General features: G+C 39.7%; 1 protein-coding gene across 4 annotated transcripts in view; it reads left to right on the top strand.

Moving 5' to 3' along the window:
- DYM (dymeclin) overlaps nucleotides 1-19,836 on the top strand; it is a 213,662-nt gene that overhangs the window by 81,022 nt on the left and 112,804 nt on the right. For all 4 annotated transcript variants that reach the window (XM_055790767.1, XM_055790765.1, XM_055790766.1 and 1 more), the window contains 3 exons: nucleotides 4,177-4,359; nucleotides 8,491-8,669; nucleotides 14,562-14,687. In XM_055790767.1, coding sequence (XP_055646742.1) covers nucleotides 4,177-4,359; nucleotides 8,491-8,669; nucleotides 14,562-14,687 — 488 coding nt within the window. The remainder of the gene's footprint in view (nucleotides 1-4,176; nucleotides 4,360-8,490; nucleotides 8,670-14,561; nucleotides 14,688-19,836) is intronic.

Below are 19,836 nucleotides of genomic sequence, written 5' to 3'. Positions count from 1 at the left end.
CAGGGGGCTTTGAGGTCCCTCCTGGCCCAAACCATTCTATGATAATTGGCACCAGAAAGGTGGTGTTTGGAACGTTTTCAAGAGTTTATCGAGCTTCAGAAGCACTTTGTCATGATGCTATTACAGGTAGTCAACCCCCTTCATCCTTATCACAGTGCAGTGGTTTAGTTTTGTGAGCTCATCTTTGCCACTGCCCAGAGATACAGAAAACTTTAAGGAAACTTCAGTAATTTGCATTTCCCTTGAGATGTATACTAAAATGGCAAGAGAATAGGAGTAAATGAAATTTAAAGTGAAATTCAAATGTGAAAGAAATCTGAGCACTGTATGTTAAAAGTGTCTAGGCAAACTTCATTCCGTGCTTTTAACGATGCCAGGCAGCACTAGTGCAGTTACAGCTACCTACGGCTATCCTATGGACTTAAACAGGAATTTTAAATGTGGGATTTTCTTCCTTTTATTCCGTGGGGTTTTTTTCTGTGATGTTCTGAAGAAGATTAATCTGAAATACGATTCTGGCTACTCTTTCTGTATCAGTGTATATTCTTTGTATGTTTTCTGTTAACTATTAACTTCAGATCTGAAAGGAATGTAGTGAGGAGAGCTTCTCAGGGGTTGCAGCATAAATTATTCTGGTTTTGCTTGCTAAAAAAGTATAGCTAATACTTTTGAAATACACATAAATGTAAAACCAGCTGTAGTGAAGTGATATTTCAGATATTCATAGAACCATAGAATGGCTTGGTTTGGAAGGGACCGTAAAGACCATCTAGTCCCAAGCCCCTGCCACCTGGCCTTGAGCAGTGCCAGGGATGGGGCATCCTCAGCCGTTCTGGGCAACCCATTCCAGTGTCTCACCACCCTCACAGGAAAGGATTTCTTCCTAATATCCAATCTAAATCTCCCCTCTCAGTGCAAAGCCATTCCCCCTTGTCCTATCACTACAGGCCCTGGTACAAAGACCCTCTCCAGCTTCCCTGTCGGCCCCTTGAGGTGCTGGAAGGTGCTCAAACGTGTTCCCAAAGCCTTCTCCTCTCCAGGCTGAACCACCCCAGCTCTCCCAGCTGGTCCTTCCAGCAGAGGTGCTCCAGCCCCTGGTCATCTCCATGGCCTCCGCTGGACTCGGCCAACAGGTCCATGCCCCATGTTGTGGGCCCCAGAGCCCCATACACTGGGAACATACAGCATACAACTACAAGCATTGCCTGCTTGTCTCTCTGTGCTCCCAAGCTGTTTATCTATTTAGAACTTTAATCTGCTGTTAATGATTAGAAAAGATATTTTCCTTAGAAATGTCCCTTTAACTTGGCTACGTTGATAGCACCGACCAGTATTTAGCACCTAATGTGACGTGGCATTTTGGAATGGAAAGGAATATTATGAACCAGTTAGCGTGGGATTGCTTTTCTGGAGTAATGCGCTTGATAACAAGAGAGAAAACTTCAGGAGGTTACTTGGGTCATAGATCAAGATGCAGATTTCTCTTGGATGTAGTTGCTTCATTCTTCCCGGTGGAAGATTCAACTTACTCGCCAGTATTTTAGTCATATCCCTCTTTTCCCAACTATTGAGGAAAGGTGTAGTAATAGCAGGTGCCAGACACAAGAAGGCTGGGGTGGTAGAAAATGAAAAGTGAGAACTACACTAAACGTCAAGAATGGGAATGTGCCAGATTTGTATTTCTTTAATGTACGATGATAAATATATGTTTGGTTTTTTTTTTTAAAGAAAATAATTTCTTTCATGTTACCAATCTGGGTAACTCATGTGAGTTTAGAAGCTAAGTTCATGGTCAGCATTTTTATTCAGCTTCATTCTGATTTAAGGACAGTGGATCAAAAATACAGTGATAAAGTATTATTAAGATAAAGGATTATTAATGTAACATGAAATTTTTGCTAAGAAGGCTGTAATTATTGTGCTTTTTATTACAAGAACTCCTTCAAGCTGCTTAACATTGAATGGCATTAGTTCCCTTGCCCTTGACATGGCAGTAATTGCCTTGCAATTGTGTTGATGAAGGGAGAGCTGGGTTATTACAAAATCTAACTATATAATTATGTTTGAAGAAAAATACTCTTCAGCTGGCTTGAAATTTTGTAGGGCTAAGAGTACTTTACATTCTTTTAATTGGTTGTGCTATACTTAATTTTACATTCAAATGGCTTACAGGTTTTTATCCTTTGCACCTTGAATCTCTCTGGCTAGAAGAGTGAAAATTAAAGTTTCTCATTTTTTTTCTGTCGTCTTCAAGAAAGTGTGTTATAATTAATTTTTACTTTAGGCGTTAATAAAAAAAAAAGAGTTTTTAAAAGTTTAGATTATTTCTTTTTGTGCTGTATAATTCAAGACTTTGACCTATTAAATGAATAATTGGATTAAATGCTCACTCTCTGACATAAAATTTTAAGGCACACTGAAAAATAGCTGCTAAGAGGCATCTGGGGGCAAATATAATCCAGTGTGGTTGGGGGGGGGCTGCTTCTTACCCCCTGGGAATGTATCAGGAGTGATAAATATGATAAAGGTAGAGGCCCAGTGACACTGAAGAAGTCATATGCCACCATAGTCGTGGAGGGGGCAAGTTTTATTCTTTCCCCAACTTTTTGCCCAGTAATGCTGACCCTGCAGCATCTCTGCTTCAGTTTTGGTGGTAGATTTTTTTGTTTGGTTTTTTTTCCTTCCCCGCTGTGTATTATAGTCTCATGAGTAGGGACAAGGAAGTAAGGACTTACGGACTTGCTGGAGAGGGCTGAGGGGACTTCTCTAATCCTCCCCTGCTGCTCCTTCTCCCTTCCAGTCTCCTTTAATCGGTATTTGGGCACATAGCTGGTCAGCTTGGTTCACAAACACTGCTGTAATTAGGAACAGGAATTTCAAATACAGTAGTTAAGTTTTGGAGGTAATTTTTGTAATGCTTTAAGGATTAAATATGAAAATGACTCTGCATCTCAGGCTCAAACATCAAAGTTTAAACAGTATTATAATGAGAGTTTTAACGAGCAGCCTTCAGGTGCTTTATACTGGCTTTATACTTTATGCCTTAATACTGGAGCTGTATATGAACCATAAATATACACCTAGATAAAGTGTAAGGTATGCTAACACGCATTCTTATTGTAGTTCACGAGCAAAGAACTGAGATCCGGTGTGGAATGATGAGCTGTTTACATTTTTGTACCTAATAATTTTCTGTGGGTGTAAAATGAATGAAGTTTTGGTGCTTTTGTTACATGTGTAGTTTCGAGGCAGTTGTGAGACAACAAAAACTTGCTTACCCAAGAGGAATCAATCAGACTGTTTTTGACAGCATCAATAGTGATTTGTCACTTCAAACTTTTTATTTCTTTTTAACTAGATTTTTAACTTCAAATTATTGTAAACAGTTTGCACTTTATACCTTTATATCTTACCTGAAACCTCTTAAAAAGGTGTTTCAGAGTAGGGTAAGTACTTCCAGCTGGAGTGCTTTTTCAAATTGTTTCGTCTTTTTTAGGAATGCAAAAATATGAGGCTGAGTTTAATAATACCTTAAAATTTAAATTTAAATTGCTGTTGATCCTGTCTTTTTTTCCCCAAGAGGTTTATTATTTACTATTATGTTGTATACCTACAATAATGAGCAATGATGATGATTTCTACAGGACTCCCAATTTGGATGTTCTAGTTTTGCAATATTAGTTTTTGTTACTGTGTTTTGTCTAAATTTTGCTGAGTTTATGAAAAATCGAATATATCAGAAAAATGATGCATGATGGACCAGGCTGGTTTTATTAAGAAGGTAACATAAAAGCTCATTTTCCTCTATTAATAAGTTAGCATTATCAGGATTGCAGTGTGAATCCTTCAGCTGGTATCTGCTCTGTGTTTAAGGTTTTCCCCCTCACACATATGCTTGTGTTTCACTTCTCCTAATTTCCTTTTCATATATTCCTGTGACTTAATTTTCTCCATTTCCAGTAATCTTTCAATTCCTACCTCTCTGTGTCCACTGCTGTGTTACTCCTGATATTTTCATATGGAGAAATCAAGTACCCAGACCCATCATCTCATTGTACAGGGGCGATTTGTTTTTCCCTCTTCTTTCTACCTGTGTGTCAGATGCTCTTTTCCTTTCAAGGAGCTTTGTTCATTAAAACGGGACCAAACACGGTATTCTTTATCTTTTCTTTCTAGCTGGCCTGTGGACAGTCTTCACGCTAGGTGGGGTTGGGAGTAAACCAGCGCCGCACCTGGAGCAGTGCTCCCCTCTAGCGAACCAGAGTCTGCTGCTTCTGCTGGTCTTGGCTAATCTGACCGATGCTCCAGATACACCAAACCCCTACAGGCAAGCCATTATGTCCTTCAAGAACACGCAAGGTTTGTATTCCTTCTTATTTCTAAGCATGAACTGATGAAAGTGAAGTGTTAATTTGCTGCAACTACTTAGAGGTTCTCTTTCCAAAATCTGGTTTCCCTTCAGCCAGCCCATGGAAGAGCTGCAATAGTATGTTTTCTTCTGGGAGTTTTGAGGTGGAGTTCCTCAGCTGCTGGTATTTAATGGAAGGGGCAGAGGGAGAAGCATGCTCTTTCCTTCAGACTTGAAAAATTTTAGAAAGCATAATTTCATAGAATATAAATTATACTGACCTCTAAGTAGGTTGGTTATTCAAGAATCTGCAGGAGTCCCCTCAATACTTTATAGCACTTGGGGAAATTCTGTTTATCTGGAGTCATGTTCCTGAGAGCCAAGATAAGCAATTGAATTGCAAACTGGACTGATTTGCTAACTGCATTCTTGTATTGCAAATGTGTGGAGAAACTGGTTAATGTAAACACTTTGATGAGACTTGAGTACAGGGAAAGTTTCAGAGCTGTTTCAGTGCTTGCCTGGTTTTTGAGAAGGCTGGTTGCAGTCTGTGTATCAGGTAACTGCAGATGTGATGCTGGACTCAGGCCCCTGCTGCAGAGAGTCTTGCTTGCGATGCAGTAATGCCCTAACACAGCTTGGACTACTTAGCTCAGCTTTCAGGCAGCGTGCTTCTTTTCATATGTATTTTATCCATACACTTAAATCTCTCTGAGTTTTAGCCACGGGGTTTTACCTTTCCTTGGCTTCACAGGGTTTGACAGTATGCACAGAGCTACTTGGCACAGCTCAAGTGCTACATGGTAACCTGTGAAGCCACATCAGTGCCTCTGAATTACTCACTTTATTTGTATGCCTTTAACCATTAAGTTTTTAGAAGGTTGAGCTCTAAATTCATTCATGTTTACCTAGGAAGTTTCTTTGGGTTTTGAGGATGGAGGATTGTTCTTTTAAAGAAGAAGTCTTAGTTCTGAAATGCCCCTTTGATTTATTGGATGCTGTTAACAGGCAGTGGAGTTCAAATTCTTCATACAGTTTTTGTTTTGTTCTTTTTTTAAACTGCAAACGTCTATGAATGTTTTATTTTGGTTGAGTTTGTTTTGTGGCATCAGTAATGAGTAATGTATTTCATTGAAAACTGTTACACATGTACCATTATAAAATTTTAAAAGAACTTATGCTATGTCATAGTAGCATGAAAAGCCATATTTACTCTATGTGTACGTTTATAGAATGACTTACTGTTTCCCATAAACCTGTTTTCGCTAGCAATACTCATATAACTGAGCTTAAATCTGATTCCTGTGGACGTTCTGAGGGGCTGTGGTAAGAGGAGAATTACATGAAAAAGAAAGGCTGGTTGCTGTCCTAATGATCTATAGTATGTGACTATAAAATGAAAACTGGCTTTTTTGTTGAAGTAATGCATATAATTTGAGACAAAGCTAATACAATTCAGGATAGTTTCTTCATTCTGCATGGTCTAGAATAGTTTAATTTTTATGTTGGTCAGTTCAACATTCTGCAGAATACTACAGGATATATTGCAATTGCTGAGAAGTTTCTTTAATACTGTTTAGGTATTTGTTTTTTACAGTTTATAAAATATGCTTTAATAAAAAAGATAGTGAAGTGCTTTAAATATGTGGCACAAGTTAAATATCCACAGAAGCAAAAACTGAAAGTGAGTGGATGCTCCTCAGCTAATGAACCATGGCATCAAGTTGCTGCTTAATAGAGCACGTTGAATTGATGCGATGTTGCTGTCTACATCCAGGTTTTCCCTATTAAAGAGAAATACTCACCTAAAGTGGGATGGCTTTAAACCAGTCGGTCCATAATCAGGATCAGTGATTGTAGGGGTCTTGGGGCAGCAAGGGTAGTTCAGAAAAGACAGGTTTGGGGCACTCCTCTGCCTGTCGGTATGTCGTTGTAGGGAGAGGCAAGGTTTCCATCGCTGATGGGCTGCATCTTGCCTCTGTGTGTGTGGCAGTGCCTCCCGACTCCTGCAGAAAGGAGAAGTGTTTGCTTCAGTGCCTCCCACTGAGTTCAGCTAAATGGCTGGAGCTGTCATCCCTCGCCCAGGCCAAGAGAAGCAGCCAGCTCCCTGGCACGTCGTCTCTGCTGGGCCCCCAGGAACCCAGTGGGAGCCAGGGCTCCTGTGGGGCTCCCACAGGTCTTCCAAGTACTTTTTCCTTCCAGAGAGGGTGGAGATGTTCTTCAAAATAAGTGACAACTACCACATTCTTCCATGCTGAAAGTTATTTAGAAACTTTGCTAAGAATACAAACTACAAAGAAAGGGGAAGGACAGACGCCCACATCTCAGTGGGTGCAGTGAGCTTTTGTGTGATCAGTCCCTACCAGTATAGAGATTTGTCCAGAAGAGTGGAAAAGTTTGGTCAGAAACCATGGGAGTATTCATTTACACAGCCAAATCTGTGTTGACTCATGAATGCTGGCCATGGGCACCTGGCGTGGTGACACTGTTTTCTCAGCATTTTCTGTGGTGATGCAGTCTATAACATCTGAGAAATCTTTCAGGATTTGAGGAAGAAGAAAGATTTGGATGAAATGCAGTAGCTGCTGCCTATTATGCTGGCTATCGAAATATAGTTGGCTGCAAAATGGCTTGTTAAAAGGCAGGTTTTGAAATTTGCATTGTATTTCTCCCCTGCCCTTTATTCTCCTGAGTCTTTTCTTCCTTTCCTTAAAATCCCATCTGTCCACAAATCACTGTGCAGGAGGAGTAGTAGTACTGTCATGCTGTTTGATACAGCAGAGCTTTCCTAAGTTAATGCGTTTTTAATAAATGATAATTCAGAAATCTCTAGTGTGGTGTTGTGGGAACTGATGAATTGTAATTGAGTTCTTCAACTTTGGACATCCTGCTTATAGTAATATGGAAATTTTTAAGTCCAAACCTTTAGTATATTGGAGTATCCAAACTACTGTTGTTCCCAGAATATCATCTTGCCATGAAATTGCTGTAATTTTTCCATATGCATAGCTTGTTTGTGTGCTCAGAAAAGATAGCTTTTGTATTCAGTTGCCCAGATGCTGAAATAAATCAACGCAAAAAGGCAGACTCGTCCTACTTCATGTATCATCACAGAAGATGCATGTTTTGGTTGGATGTTTTTGAACAGAGCTGGACAGGAAAATACTTCATACATATTCCTGTGAAGCTTTTTGAGAGCTGAGAAATGTACCTGCTCTGCGCTGGAACGAAACCTTGTACTCTCAAAGGTTTTTGTGGAGAAGGCAAAGGCAAAATCTCTGACTTGGGGTGATTGGGAGGCTGAATAAGGACATGAATCTGCCTTTCTGACATGAGTGCATCATCTGTCACACTAGCTTTTTCCACTGGAAATTCCTGACTGTTAGAGATCTGTGCTGATGGAGGTTTTTGTTGAAACTGGTAAAGCTTCTTGTGTAAAGGTTCTGTGAACAGAAATCTGGTTTATGCTCACTAACAGCTCTGGCACAGATTGTATTGTGCCATGTGAACATGAATAAACTGCTGTTGCTTTGAGGGATCTTAGACTGTACAGTGTGGTCTTTTAGACTACTTAACCCACTGAACTCCCCACCACACTTGCATCTTTAGGGTCCTGACAACACCTATGTTTCACTGAAAATGTACTGATAGCCTTGACCTATGTGTATCTGCCCTTCATGCCGAGAAATGGATAGGAGATAACACCTTGATGCTAAACCTGAAAGTTTGGGGTGCAGGGTTTGGAAACATGAATCATCAATACATGGGGTCCAGAGAAGAGGCTGTAGCTGCCCTCCTTGCAGCAGCTCCTGGGACTGCCTTCTTTTCTAACAGTGGAAGCCATTTGGGTGAACAGAATAGCTTTTTGAAAAAAATGAGTGTCTGTGCAGAGGCAGCAGTCTTACTGTTGCTTCTGTGGGTGGACAGCCTCAGGTTTTTGGCATGACAGAAGCTTCATGAGATCCTATTAAGGCTTATGACTATCAGTGGTAAGAGTCATGGATGATTTTTATTTCCTCCTTACTGTGATGTCTGTATGAAATATTTCACCAAGAGATTTTTATAAAGTTAACAAGTAGCTGGGTGGTAAATGTATTTGTTCATGATTTTTTTTTTAAATTATTATTATTTCTTTATTTCAGATAGCACTGCTTTTTCATCATCAAATCCACACACCTTCCAGATTAATTTTAACAGTTTGTACACAGCTTTGTGTGAGCAGCAGAAATCTGATCAAGCAACTCTTCTTTTATACATGCTTCTGCATCAAAATGGCAATGTACGGACGTATGTGTTGGCACGAACGGACATAGAAAGTCTTGTAAGTATTGCTCTGCTTGCCTTACACTCATCATGAGGGGTTGGTCCTGGAAACCTGAGTGTCACCAGCTGCCACAGTCCCCTGTTCTGTGGTAGGGGCAGTAGGTTCTGGCTCACTTATTCACCATTTCTAGCTCATTTATTATGTCATCTCAGGTGTATGATGCTAAACCTGTCACTGCAGTAAAAGACAGTACTGATAAAGCTACCAGGCTGTCTTTGATTCTGTGCTTCTCGGTGTCACTCTTAGTCTGATCCAGGTCAAACCTGCTGACCTCTGGGCATGGTGTGAAGAAACCGGTAGCAGATACCGTTCTGTTCGTTATTTTATTTTTCTTTTTTAGGTATTCAGGCCGAAAACTTACACAAGCTTACTGAGTGCGTACAGGGATAATAGTTAACAAAATGAGCTGTAACTTGACTAGCTTGCCAGATGTCTTACAGGGTTGACCTGCAGCTGAAACTCCTCAAGGAGCAGCTGACAGATTTTATAGAAATGCAACTGTAGTGACTTTTTAGCTGCTTTAAATAGGATTGTGGTTAATGGCCAATGTAACAGACACCTGGTACAGTTTTTGTAGGTTATTATCTTATGCTCCCCACTTCAGTAATGTCACAAACCACTTAAACAAATCTTACTTATTAAAAAGCATTCCTTTAATAAGATAATGGCTGTCTAGGGGAGTTGGTAACGGAATAAAGAACCCTTTCCATTTTAATATTTGAAGTCTTGCCAGATAATTAGATCCCTTGCCTATTTGATGGCAGATATGGAATGAGCTTGGTCTCAGTCCAAGTTCTAACAGATGTAATGCTAAAATCAGAGTTGATAGACGCCACTGTTGGCAAACTAGGGTGAGATGGCTGGATATTGAATTGATTCAAGACTGAACTTTCGTGTAGTCCGCTGCAGATTATCTAGGTGAGGGCTGAGTCATTTTGCATGAATTCTGCAAACAAATGGTCATGTTTAATTTCCTGGGCTGTTGGTATGTGATATGACAAGTTTCACAGCTGCTAGCCATATCGATTTACTTCACCTTTAGAGAAATAAAGGTTAGGTGTGTGCATTGTTTTATAATTATGATGTCTGATATATTGTAAAACTTACAGAAGAAGCATGAGGCATGTGTGTCAAAACAACTCCAGATGCAGGTACTCAGACGCTCTGCAGTGTGGGAGATTTTCATATATTATCACCTATCTTTCCTCCTCCTCAAAAAAAAAAAAAAAAAGCCAGAAGATAACAGCAGTAATCAGCAACACTAAATGCTTTGTGAGAAAAGCTGAGAAAATCGAGAAAAGCATCACTGAAAACTCAACAGTATGTTTGATTTATTTTTTAATACCAAAATTTGAAACTTTGTGCTCTTATTTTGCTCTTCATGCATACTGTTAACTTTTTGTGATCACTGCTGACACATTACTTACAGTTTTCTAATCATCTTGTTTTTAGCCAGCTAGTAGGTAAGGAAGAGCAGCAGTCAACTGAGAAGAGCAGTTTTAATTGCTTAGTAATGCACGCTGAGCCAGACACAAAAAGGATTTGGGTTGGGAGGGTTACTGGACAAAGAAATCATGATCTCTCAATTACAGCCCTGCTGTGAAAAAGGCTAATTCAGTCTTGGGCTTGTAACGAGGCGAAGGGATAGGAGTAATGGAGCTGGTTATTTCCTTCCCTATATGGCAACTGCAAGAGTGGTGCTAACATGTTGCATACTATTCTGGTGGTGTACTGCCATACTTTGTAAAATATTTACAGGCTATTGAAAAATGAAGAGAGTGTAGAGAAAGATTTTTTTTTTTCTTGCTTTAAAATTAACAATAAAACTGTGAGAGGCTTAGAAAGTGGGTCAGGAAAGAGTTTAGGAAGCATCAGGATGTGTACATGCGTTCACAAGGGGAAAGCCTTGAACAGAAAGGACTCTCCACTTCCAGAGAGGAGTGGTAAGAAGTAAAGACTGGATGTTGAATCCCACAACTTAAGAGATATAGGAGCAGAAGAGTTAAGGTAATTAATCCAGAGGCAAAACAGTGTTCTCTTTGGGTATCTTTGAAGGAGAGTGGGTGTCTTTTTTGAGGAATATGGCGTAAGTCAGTGGCCTCTTCATGCAGAGGCAGCCAGGTGAAATATAAGGGTGCTGTATGAGAGGTCATGTCAGCAGTCAGCCGAGTGCTCATCTTAAACTTTTAGGGGTTTTGCAGGTTGTTCCTGTTTCACTGCCCTCAGTGCATCACATTTGTTGTGTTTTCCCCTATTGTAATTCTTCTCGGTTTTGGTGCCCAGGAAGTATCGCTAGCAGATGCTATGTGACATTTCCTAGAGGTTTTTGAAACGTGCCTTTGCTCTTTTGTAACTTTATTTTAATTTGTAAATTGATTCATTATGTTTTTCTTAACTGTTATAATAGACCATGTCTCAGCTTGCTTCCTAATTTTTATATGAATTTACCTGTGTCTGTTATAGATAAATACCTTTATCTTCTTTTGGGCTTTATAATGCTTTACCATTAGTAAGGCAGTGCATCCTTTTTGCTCTTGTAATAAGTCTGCTTGGTAGAATTAACGTTTGTGTGTCTTCCATAACTTATGTCACTTTGTATACTTTTATAAAATAATTGGGTTAAAGATCTGATGCCATTAGGGATGTTCAGATTCTGGAATTTGGCTATCTTATTGAAAGTACCAGCAAGGATTCTCCAGGAATGGTGGGACTGGTGAAACAGGGAGCCATCAGCAATTTTTTTCATAAGCATAGAGTCATGGTCTGTAGGTGGGAGAATGTTGAGCCTTTTTCTGTTTGGAAGATCAGCCATCACCCATATTGCAGGTAAAAATACTGATGAGATATCTGCTTATAAGAAATAAGCTGTTTCTTTGGAATATGTTTATTTTGGATGCTAAGTTGACATTGCATTGCTGCTCAACATGACTGGACTGAAATAAGGTATATGATGATGTATTTATATCAATTGATGGTGCAGCAGTATTTTTTCCTGTGGTATAAATGTGGCTTAAGCATGTTACTTGTGTGGCTATGCGGTCTTGTGTTTTGTTGTATACTAAAGACAAGCTATTTTAAAACTCTTTGCTGGGGAAACTGTTCCTGACCTTGGACTGAATATAGCACCTGCAATTTTCAGTGTCTGTTTTTACCTGCCCCTTATTTTGGGGATTAAAAGTAACTTTTTACTGGTGGCTGTGTCTTGCCAGTTAAAAGCTGCTCCTGATGGAGCAGCGTTAGTCATAGCCAGCAATACGAAAGGAAGTGGTTATTGTCTTCTCAGTGTGTAGCTGGACAAAGCCATCATGTAAGAAGGTAGATGTATAAGCTTTAGTATGTGTGTACAACATAAAAGTGTATAAAAAAATTTTTGGTTACAATTCTGGGTACGTTTAAATATAATTAATATATTTTATATTATAATACATATATAATATTTAATTAAAATTAAAAAATAGTCAGAATATAAAAATAAATTAAATTTTGATTATATTAAATTAAGTAGTGGCTTGCCAGATAGTTTTTGTTCTGAGAACAGTAATACTTGCCCTAAAGGGGTGTGTGCCTCAGTGATCAGTATACAAGGAAAGAGTGTTTGAAGGAGGAAGGGCTATAGCAACTGTATGAATTGTTTCAGTTTTCATCTGGAAATGGCAGGTAGAGAGGTTAAGTTGCTATTTGCACCCTTAAGTTTTGCCTGGTATGTAGATGGAGAGAAGTCTGAAAGAGGAGTGGGAAGGAAAGCATGGCTGGGGAGCGGAGGTGGGAGGAAGAGGTTTGGAAAGCTCTCAGGGTGTGTTTGGGGCAGGAAGACTGAGTGCAGTGATCTGGAGAGCCAAATCGGTCTTCAGAGTGAGGGTGATTTCAGTAGCTAGTATACAGTTTTAGTGAGAGTACTTCCCTGTGGCGGCCCTTACGGAAATGTCTGTAATGTCTCAATGTCAGAACCAAGGTACCCGTTTTTAACGCAGCTTGTAGCAGCACGCTTTTAGGACTTGGAGTGCTTAAGGAACACAAACTCACTTTTTCAGCTGTAGTTTGACCTGATAGTGGTGTGCCTAGACAGAGGAGATATGTTGGGCCATTCTGAAGGAATACATTTCGGCAGAGTGCTTTGTATGGTGGAGTTTAGCATTAACCAGACTGGATCACAGTTACACTGAAGGAGCGCAAGGCATGTACTTTATAACGCAGTATATTCAATTTTGAGTAGCTGTAAAAATTAACAGACACGGCTATTTGGGATCTGTCTTAAAAATACAAAGCTCTTCCACTGGTTACTTTCGGAAAGGATTTTGTTGCTCTCCCTGCAAAGTCAAGTTGTAAATGCAGTTCTTGGTAGTTTTATATTGCTTCCTGCTGTATGAAGCTTATCGTAATGCTTGGACTTGGAAATGACTTTGACCTAACACAGTGCAAAGCTACATGCAATATAAATATTGGAGATGGAAATGATTTGAACAATGGCCTAATGCAGTGATGTTTGTTTCCCTTTTCCCCCATCCAAGGGAAAGGACTAGTGTTTTTTGCTATATGCCAAGTAGGTACTCTGAGGAAAACCTGGTCTTCACTCAAGACCTATATTCACAAAACACAAAGACATGGACTCTGGTTTCAACTAGAGAGAGAAGTTTGTGAAGGATCCTTTGAAATGGTAAAGGAAGGATGGTTGCAATGTGTAAATATTTTTTTTCTTTTTCTTTTGTTGTGGTATTGTCTTGACCCTGGCCAAAGCATCTGTCAGAAGGTTTTGTGGTTTCCAGCATGTAGGTCAATCTCACTGGTTTTAATAGAAACTGTTGTGTGTTTTAATATGTTCCAACTGCTTTGGGACTGGTAGACTGTAATAGAACATTCTGGTAACTTCAGAACCTTGTGGAGCACTCGGTGTCCTGGCCACTCACCAGAATAGGTTTCACATGATTCATCTTGCTGTACTCGGCCTGTTTTGAAAAACAGCAAGTCTTTAGGTGTTGAGAAGCTTCTTGGAACAAATTCTGCATCTCATCTGCTATCTTGGAATTGAGAGTTTTCTCCAGTTCCTTTTTCCAGGCTATTTTGTGATTTAGGCCTATTTCTGCAGCTCAGAGAAGCCATGTTGTACTGAGCCAGTGGAAAGCTCATTTTCAGTTGGTAGAGAGACGTTTGCATCTGGATTAACTTTAGACTAGCATCCAGGTATGCTTGCTGTTGCAATGAAATCTCATTTTCATTATTATTGCAAGACTTTGGCTTAAGCTGTTTATCCTGGTGGAAATGTTGCAAGACCTTGGGCTGAACTCTCATCATAATGTCAGTTCTCTTTGGCTGCATATTGTCTAGAATTGGAAAAACAGGCCTTTTCTAGTCTTAACCCAACCCAGACTGGTTCTTTTCTGGGATTAGCTCCACACACCAAAATGAGATTTGAGTTTCAGGTCTCAGAATGCCTCTGTGCACCTCAGCTCCAGTATGCTTGGCTATGTTTGATGAGGAAAGTCCTTTCAGACCAGGCTTGTGGTAGAACAAATGGTTAGAAACAATTTTTTTCCTCCTTGAAATGGTGAAAATCTTTTAACGCTTTTATTTTCCCCATAGTCTAGAGGGGAGCTAAAGCTTTCAGAGCCTATGGTAACTGGTATGGCTGGAAATCTCATTTATTAGGAATTGAAATTCCATGTCTGACCACAAGAAAGAATTTGTTTAGACTCTCTTGTGGAGGCAGAATGAAACAGATGGAAGGTGTTTGAACACTATACGTCACTATTTAGGGGTGGTTATTTCAAGAGGGAGGAATTGCTATGGTATTGTTAAGGGCAGGGTGATACACAGGAGGTTTAGAGACTCCTCTGGTTATTGTCTGAGGTATCTGAAGAGTAAACTGATGCACACGTTTTTCTTCCCCTACAGGTTCTGCCAATTCTTGAAATTCTGTATCACGTTGAAGAAAGGAATTCACACCATGTTTACATGGCTCTTATTGTTTTGCTGATCCTTACAGAGGATGATGGCTTCAACCGATCCATTCATGAAGTGGTGAGTTATAGTTTCAGTAAATAATTCTTGAGCTTTAAAAATTGTTTAAATATTTATTTTTATAAAGACATATCTGTATATCTGTTTCCTTAGCAGAGGCTGTATGTGTTCATCCAAATTTGGTGGCATATTCATATACGTATTTCTTTCATAAGGACTAGTAACATGAAGGGGGAAGAGTAATTTCAAAACTTTCCTGAGTGAAGTGAACAAACATGCTCCCTCTTGTAGAAGAGATGCTGCACATACCTCTATTTCTGTGTCTTTTTGTGTGTGTGTGTGTGTATGTGTTTCCTGTTAAAAATTAATGTAATAATAGCCAGGCAGGCTGCCTCAAAGATGCTGAGTGTTTGCCATAGAAGTGGAGGGGCTAGAAGAGAGGAAAAAAACGGAAAACCTTTTTTTTCTCCTGAAAAACTTTACTTAACCAGTTTGATACAGTTAAGAGGAACTTTTAGTTGGAGTTTTATTTTCCAGACTGAATGTTACTTCCTTATTTGGCATTTCTTCTGTCTTTCTGCTAGATTAATATCTACTGTATGTTGTCCATATAGTATGATCCAGATTTTGACTAGCTTTGATGGGCCTTGACCATCTGTGCTGCAGAATACGTTGGACGATTATGTTCTCGTTTCCAAGCTTCTAAAGGCTATGATAATGCAGAAGGTGTCTGCATTGGTGTTACGTACTTTTTTGACTGGGACACAGAAACTCTCTTTTGGGGTTATGTGAAATGCAAAAAGCTGGAAACAAAGTTCAAGGTATCTAACCAGAACCCTTCTCCCAGGTAAATTTCCAGCCTGTTTTGGAAGAAACTGGTGGTTTTTGCTGGTGCCAAGCAGTAGAGACTTACAGTATTTACTCTCTAAAATTTCAGATTTCCTGTAGCTTTTATGTAGAAAGCAAGAAGAGATGGTGTTTATATGCAGTTTGCTGGTAGTAACTTCTAGGAAGCAGCTTTTAGGAGGAGCACCTGTAGTAACCATGCAGATGACTGAAACATTTTCCTGAAGCTTTCTTCTGTCTCACCTTCATGTGCCTTGAAACCTGCACGTACGCACCATACGTGTGTGTGGTATACATTTTTGGGTTCAGTATCACTAAGTCATTTAAATTCTCTCATAAATCGAGCTTGTTGAGGCTTAGAATGCAGCAGACAAAATTTCACTCCTGCCTCGCATTCATTTTAAAGGCTTTACACGTGGTCTTTCAATACGTTCCTTACTGAATAAGTGAAAGTGGAAGATTTCCCTAAAATTTGTTAATGAGGATCCAACTGTGGAATGAAAATATAAATCAAGTTTTCTTGTCCAGTTTATTCTTGCCTTTGCAGCTAACCCTGCCAATATAGCAGTAGTGTTTTCTGTGTAATGTGGTTATTAGTTTACTACTTCCATTTTAATAAAAACAAAATAAACCTAGAAGTTCCTTTTACCCTGAACTCATTTTTTTTTTCCAATCCTGCCTTTGCTTCTTCCATTTTCTTCTCAATTTAATCTTTGATTTTACTTCAGATTTTCATGTAACTGCTGCTTTCTTTTACTTTGTGGTTGTCTTTTCCTACTCCGTAGTTCCTGGTGAGACGCATCCGTTCATTGACAGCATTGTGCAGCCAGAGTTTTGCTGGGTTTGCTTCTTAGCTAGGTAATGAGAGGTGGCTGTACAGTGCCTGAGCCTGCAGGCTCGTCTATGTGAACTTCTCCCATCAGCCCTACTGCAGAAAAAGCTGTGAAATAGAATCTTTTACCATGGAAAGCCAGTGGAGTGCTATGACACTGCAGACGGTAGATGTGGAATGACCTTAATTCTTCCTCCTCTGTTCCTTTGTTCTTTCTCTCACCCTTTTCTCCATTCTCTGATGGATGGGGCATGTTTCATGCCAAAGGAGAGGGCAAATTTGGAGGCAAAGCAGAATGCTTTTCTACCCTTGCAGTGCTTTTCTTACTGAACTTGTAGGCTTTTTCTTGCCCCATGCTCTTAATCTTGGTGACATGTGGATGGATTGGATGCAGTGAAGGAGAAAGAGGACATCTTCCCTTGTTCGAATCTTAAACTGCGCACTCTGAAAGTTACCTAAATAAACTACAATATAGATGAGTCGATGACTGTGATACTAATTCTTAAGTATTCCTTATAGGAAGGATTCCTTACTTGTAAAAAAATCACATTGTGTTCACATTATGTTAAACTTCAGAAAAATAAAGTTCCCTTCTTGATCTATATGATCTATGCCATTGCTGAACTTTACAGAGTGATGTGGATATCAAAATAACAAAGATGTGAGCATCGCATCTTTGCTTGTGAACTGTTGGGGAATGTATGGGTAGTGGATTCCTGCAGATCCCATGATGGAGAAAAAGTGTAGTTAGTTCCCCACTTTGTGGAAAAAAGATCCAAATCATACAGATAAATCACTTCCCCATGCCCATCTTTTTGAGTTATTTAAATGAAAGTTTCCAGGTATGACATGGCCAAGTTAACTATTAAAAAACGACAGTATAATGTAAGAAATTAGTCTCATACTTTCTTATCTCCACATCTCCTAAAGGCTGAGAGGGTATTATAGGGCAGCAAAATGAAGGGAGTCAGGAGAGAGGAAAGTTGTATTGGGATTTCTGCAAAATGTGAACATCTAGTGTCATTACATAACTGGAATGAAACTCTTAATCACTGTGAATATTTATCAAATTCTAGCAATTACAGCAGGATTTTATTTTTTTCCCCCCATCACTTGAATAAAGCATGAAGAAAAAAAAAATTGATGTATTTTAGATCAACCTGTTTTTCTCTCTGCTGCTGTGTATCCTGTGTATGGTTCTTAAAAGAAGCATGACTGTACAGTCCATTTAAGGGCTATTTTCCTTTGTGGTATTTAACCCACATTTATTTATTGATTTTTAAGATTAATTTTAGTAAGCACAGTTTTATAAATCTTGTGATTATACCAGCTGGTAAAGAGCTCAGGAAACCACAGAAAGTTTTTGACTGCTGAAGCATTTTTTTGTTTAAAATGAATGTGGTTTTAAGAGCCTGGAAAATATGATTAAAACCATAGGTCCTGTTCCTGCAATTGGCTTAATGCAGTTAGATCCCTGTAACCACGTAGAGCTCAATTTTGTTTGCTAATACTAATAAAAACAGAGTAAAAGAGTAAACTCAAGGATTCCCTAAAGGGGACAAGTATTGGTGATTTTTCTTCTCTGATTTATGAAACTATATACAATGACATCAGATGTCAAAATAACATCATATAATACTTAATGTAGCAGTAATATATACTATAGTACTACTACAGTACTGTATGCTGTTTATGCTGTGTGTATGTTTATGCTGTAGTAAACAGCAAGAGACTGTAAATCACAATTTAACTGTATTTTTATTGTGTTAAGAAGTATCTCACAAACAGAGTTATGAGAAACTGGGAATATCAGTGTTCCCTATATATATAGAACTGAGTTCCTGTTCTTTGCATCTGAAGTTCTTGCACCTTGAGTTGTAGGTGTCCAGGAACCCAGTGGTAGAACAGTAATTAATCAAAGCCTTTTAATTTATTTTTTTTAAATTGTTCTTGCAAGACCACCCCAGGTCTGAGCTTCTGTTTTTTCACTTTTCTCTTTATAATACTCTCCATAAACGAATGAGATTGTTCAAATTGTGGCACTGATTTCTGGTAGATGATTCTGAAATTTAAGAAATTTTCATGTTTCATGCTTCTGAAACGCAAAACCATGTGAGACACGGTGGTGGTTGCTGCTGGTTTTGGGTTTTTTTAAATATGCATTTAATTGCTTACCTGCTATGGTTGTGTTCTTCAGTATGGGGGAGAGGAGAGTGCAGGTGACAGGGACTGGTATGTATATGTAACTTTTTAACTTTTTTAGAGTAGTGGACTATTCCAAGGCATAGTTATCTCAGTGAATGTAATTTTCCAGGGCTAGTGCTTTTTAAAGTTTTGTGGAGAACCATTGACCATTTCTGGAGTGGAACTAGGGCACGAACATGTCCATGGTTACAACTGCCAATGTGTTCTTTAACAAGCTCTGGTAACTTCAAGTTTTGCATTGAGAATTTGAAGTTTGGCAGGTGGCCTTTGTGCTAGGGCTCCACTGCTGATAATCTGACTATATTTGACCAAATTATAAATCTCCAGGGGAAGGGGAGCAGGTTTTTTTCCATCTGCACAGCAGATAGGTAGCCAGAGGTGGCCTGATGTCCATGGTGACTGAATATCCTCATTTTGCTGCTTCCAGAGCCACAGCTGCGCTGTTTGCATCCTCCCCTGACCAGGGATAATGTATCAGATGTGCAGGGACAAGCTGAAGCTTGCATAAGTGCTGCTTCCAGCTCCTGTGGGGTGTGACTGGCCTCCCAGTGATGCTTCTGTGGCTGCTTGGCAATGGTTGAAGCCACATAGAATCATTCAGGTTGGAAAAGACCTTTAAAATCATTGAGTCCGACTGTTAACCTCATACTGCCAAGTCCATCACTAAACTGTGTCCCTGAGCACCATGTCTCCATGTCTGAAGACAGCGCATAGGAACAGGAGTCTGAGGTAACGACAATTAGGAGAAATTGGAAAGAAGTTGTGGCTGGCTGCACGAGGAGTGTGAGATGGGTGCAGTGAGGGAGAAAGATATGAATTAAACAAGAAATGGGCCTAAGAATGGCAAGACTGAGCTTGAAGTTAACACTTCAGTAACCTTTGGGGATGGGTGGAAGATAAGGGGCTGTCAGGCACTGGCACAGGCTGCCCAGGGCAGTGGTGGAGTCACCAGCCCTGGAGGGATCTAAGAGGGATCTTGGGGACACAATTTAGTGGTGGGATTGGCAATCCTGGGTTAACAGTTGGAATCGATGATCTCAAAGGTCTTTTCCAACTTAAACAATTCTGTGATTCTGTTCTATGATTCAGGTAAGATTTGGGGTTGCTGAGCAAAGAAATTAGAGAAGAGGCAGGACAGGAGTGGCAAAACGCTGGAGAAGGTGAAGTCAGGCTTCTTTTTGATGAGGGACTGGAATGGGCAAGGTGTGGGGTGAGGGGAGTGGTAGCTGGGAAGAGAAAGATCTGAGAAGGAACGGGGTCCGGGAGGGCAAGGAGCCGGGCATGAGCTACAGGGAGGGAAAATGGGAAGGATGATGGCTTGTGCAT

Source organism: Falco peregrinus, chromosome Z (assembly GCF_023634155.1).
Source record: "Falco peregrinus isolate bFalPer1 chromosome Z, bFalPer1.pri, whole genome shotgun sequence".
In the NCBI taxonomy this organism is placed as follows: Eukaryota; Metazoa; Chordata; class Aves; order Falconiformes; family Falconidae; genus Falco; species Falco peregrinus.
Note: the sequence above shows the minus strand (reverse complement) of the source record. Positions and strands in the feature narration are given on the sequence as shown.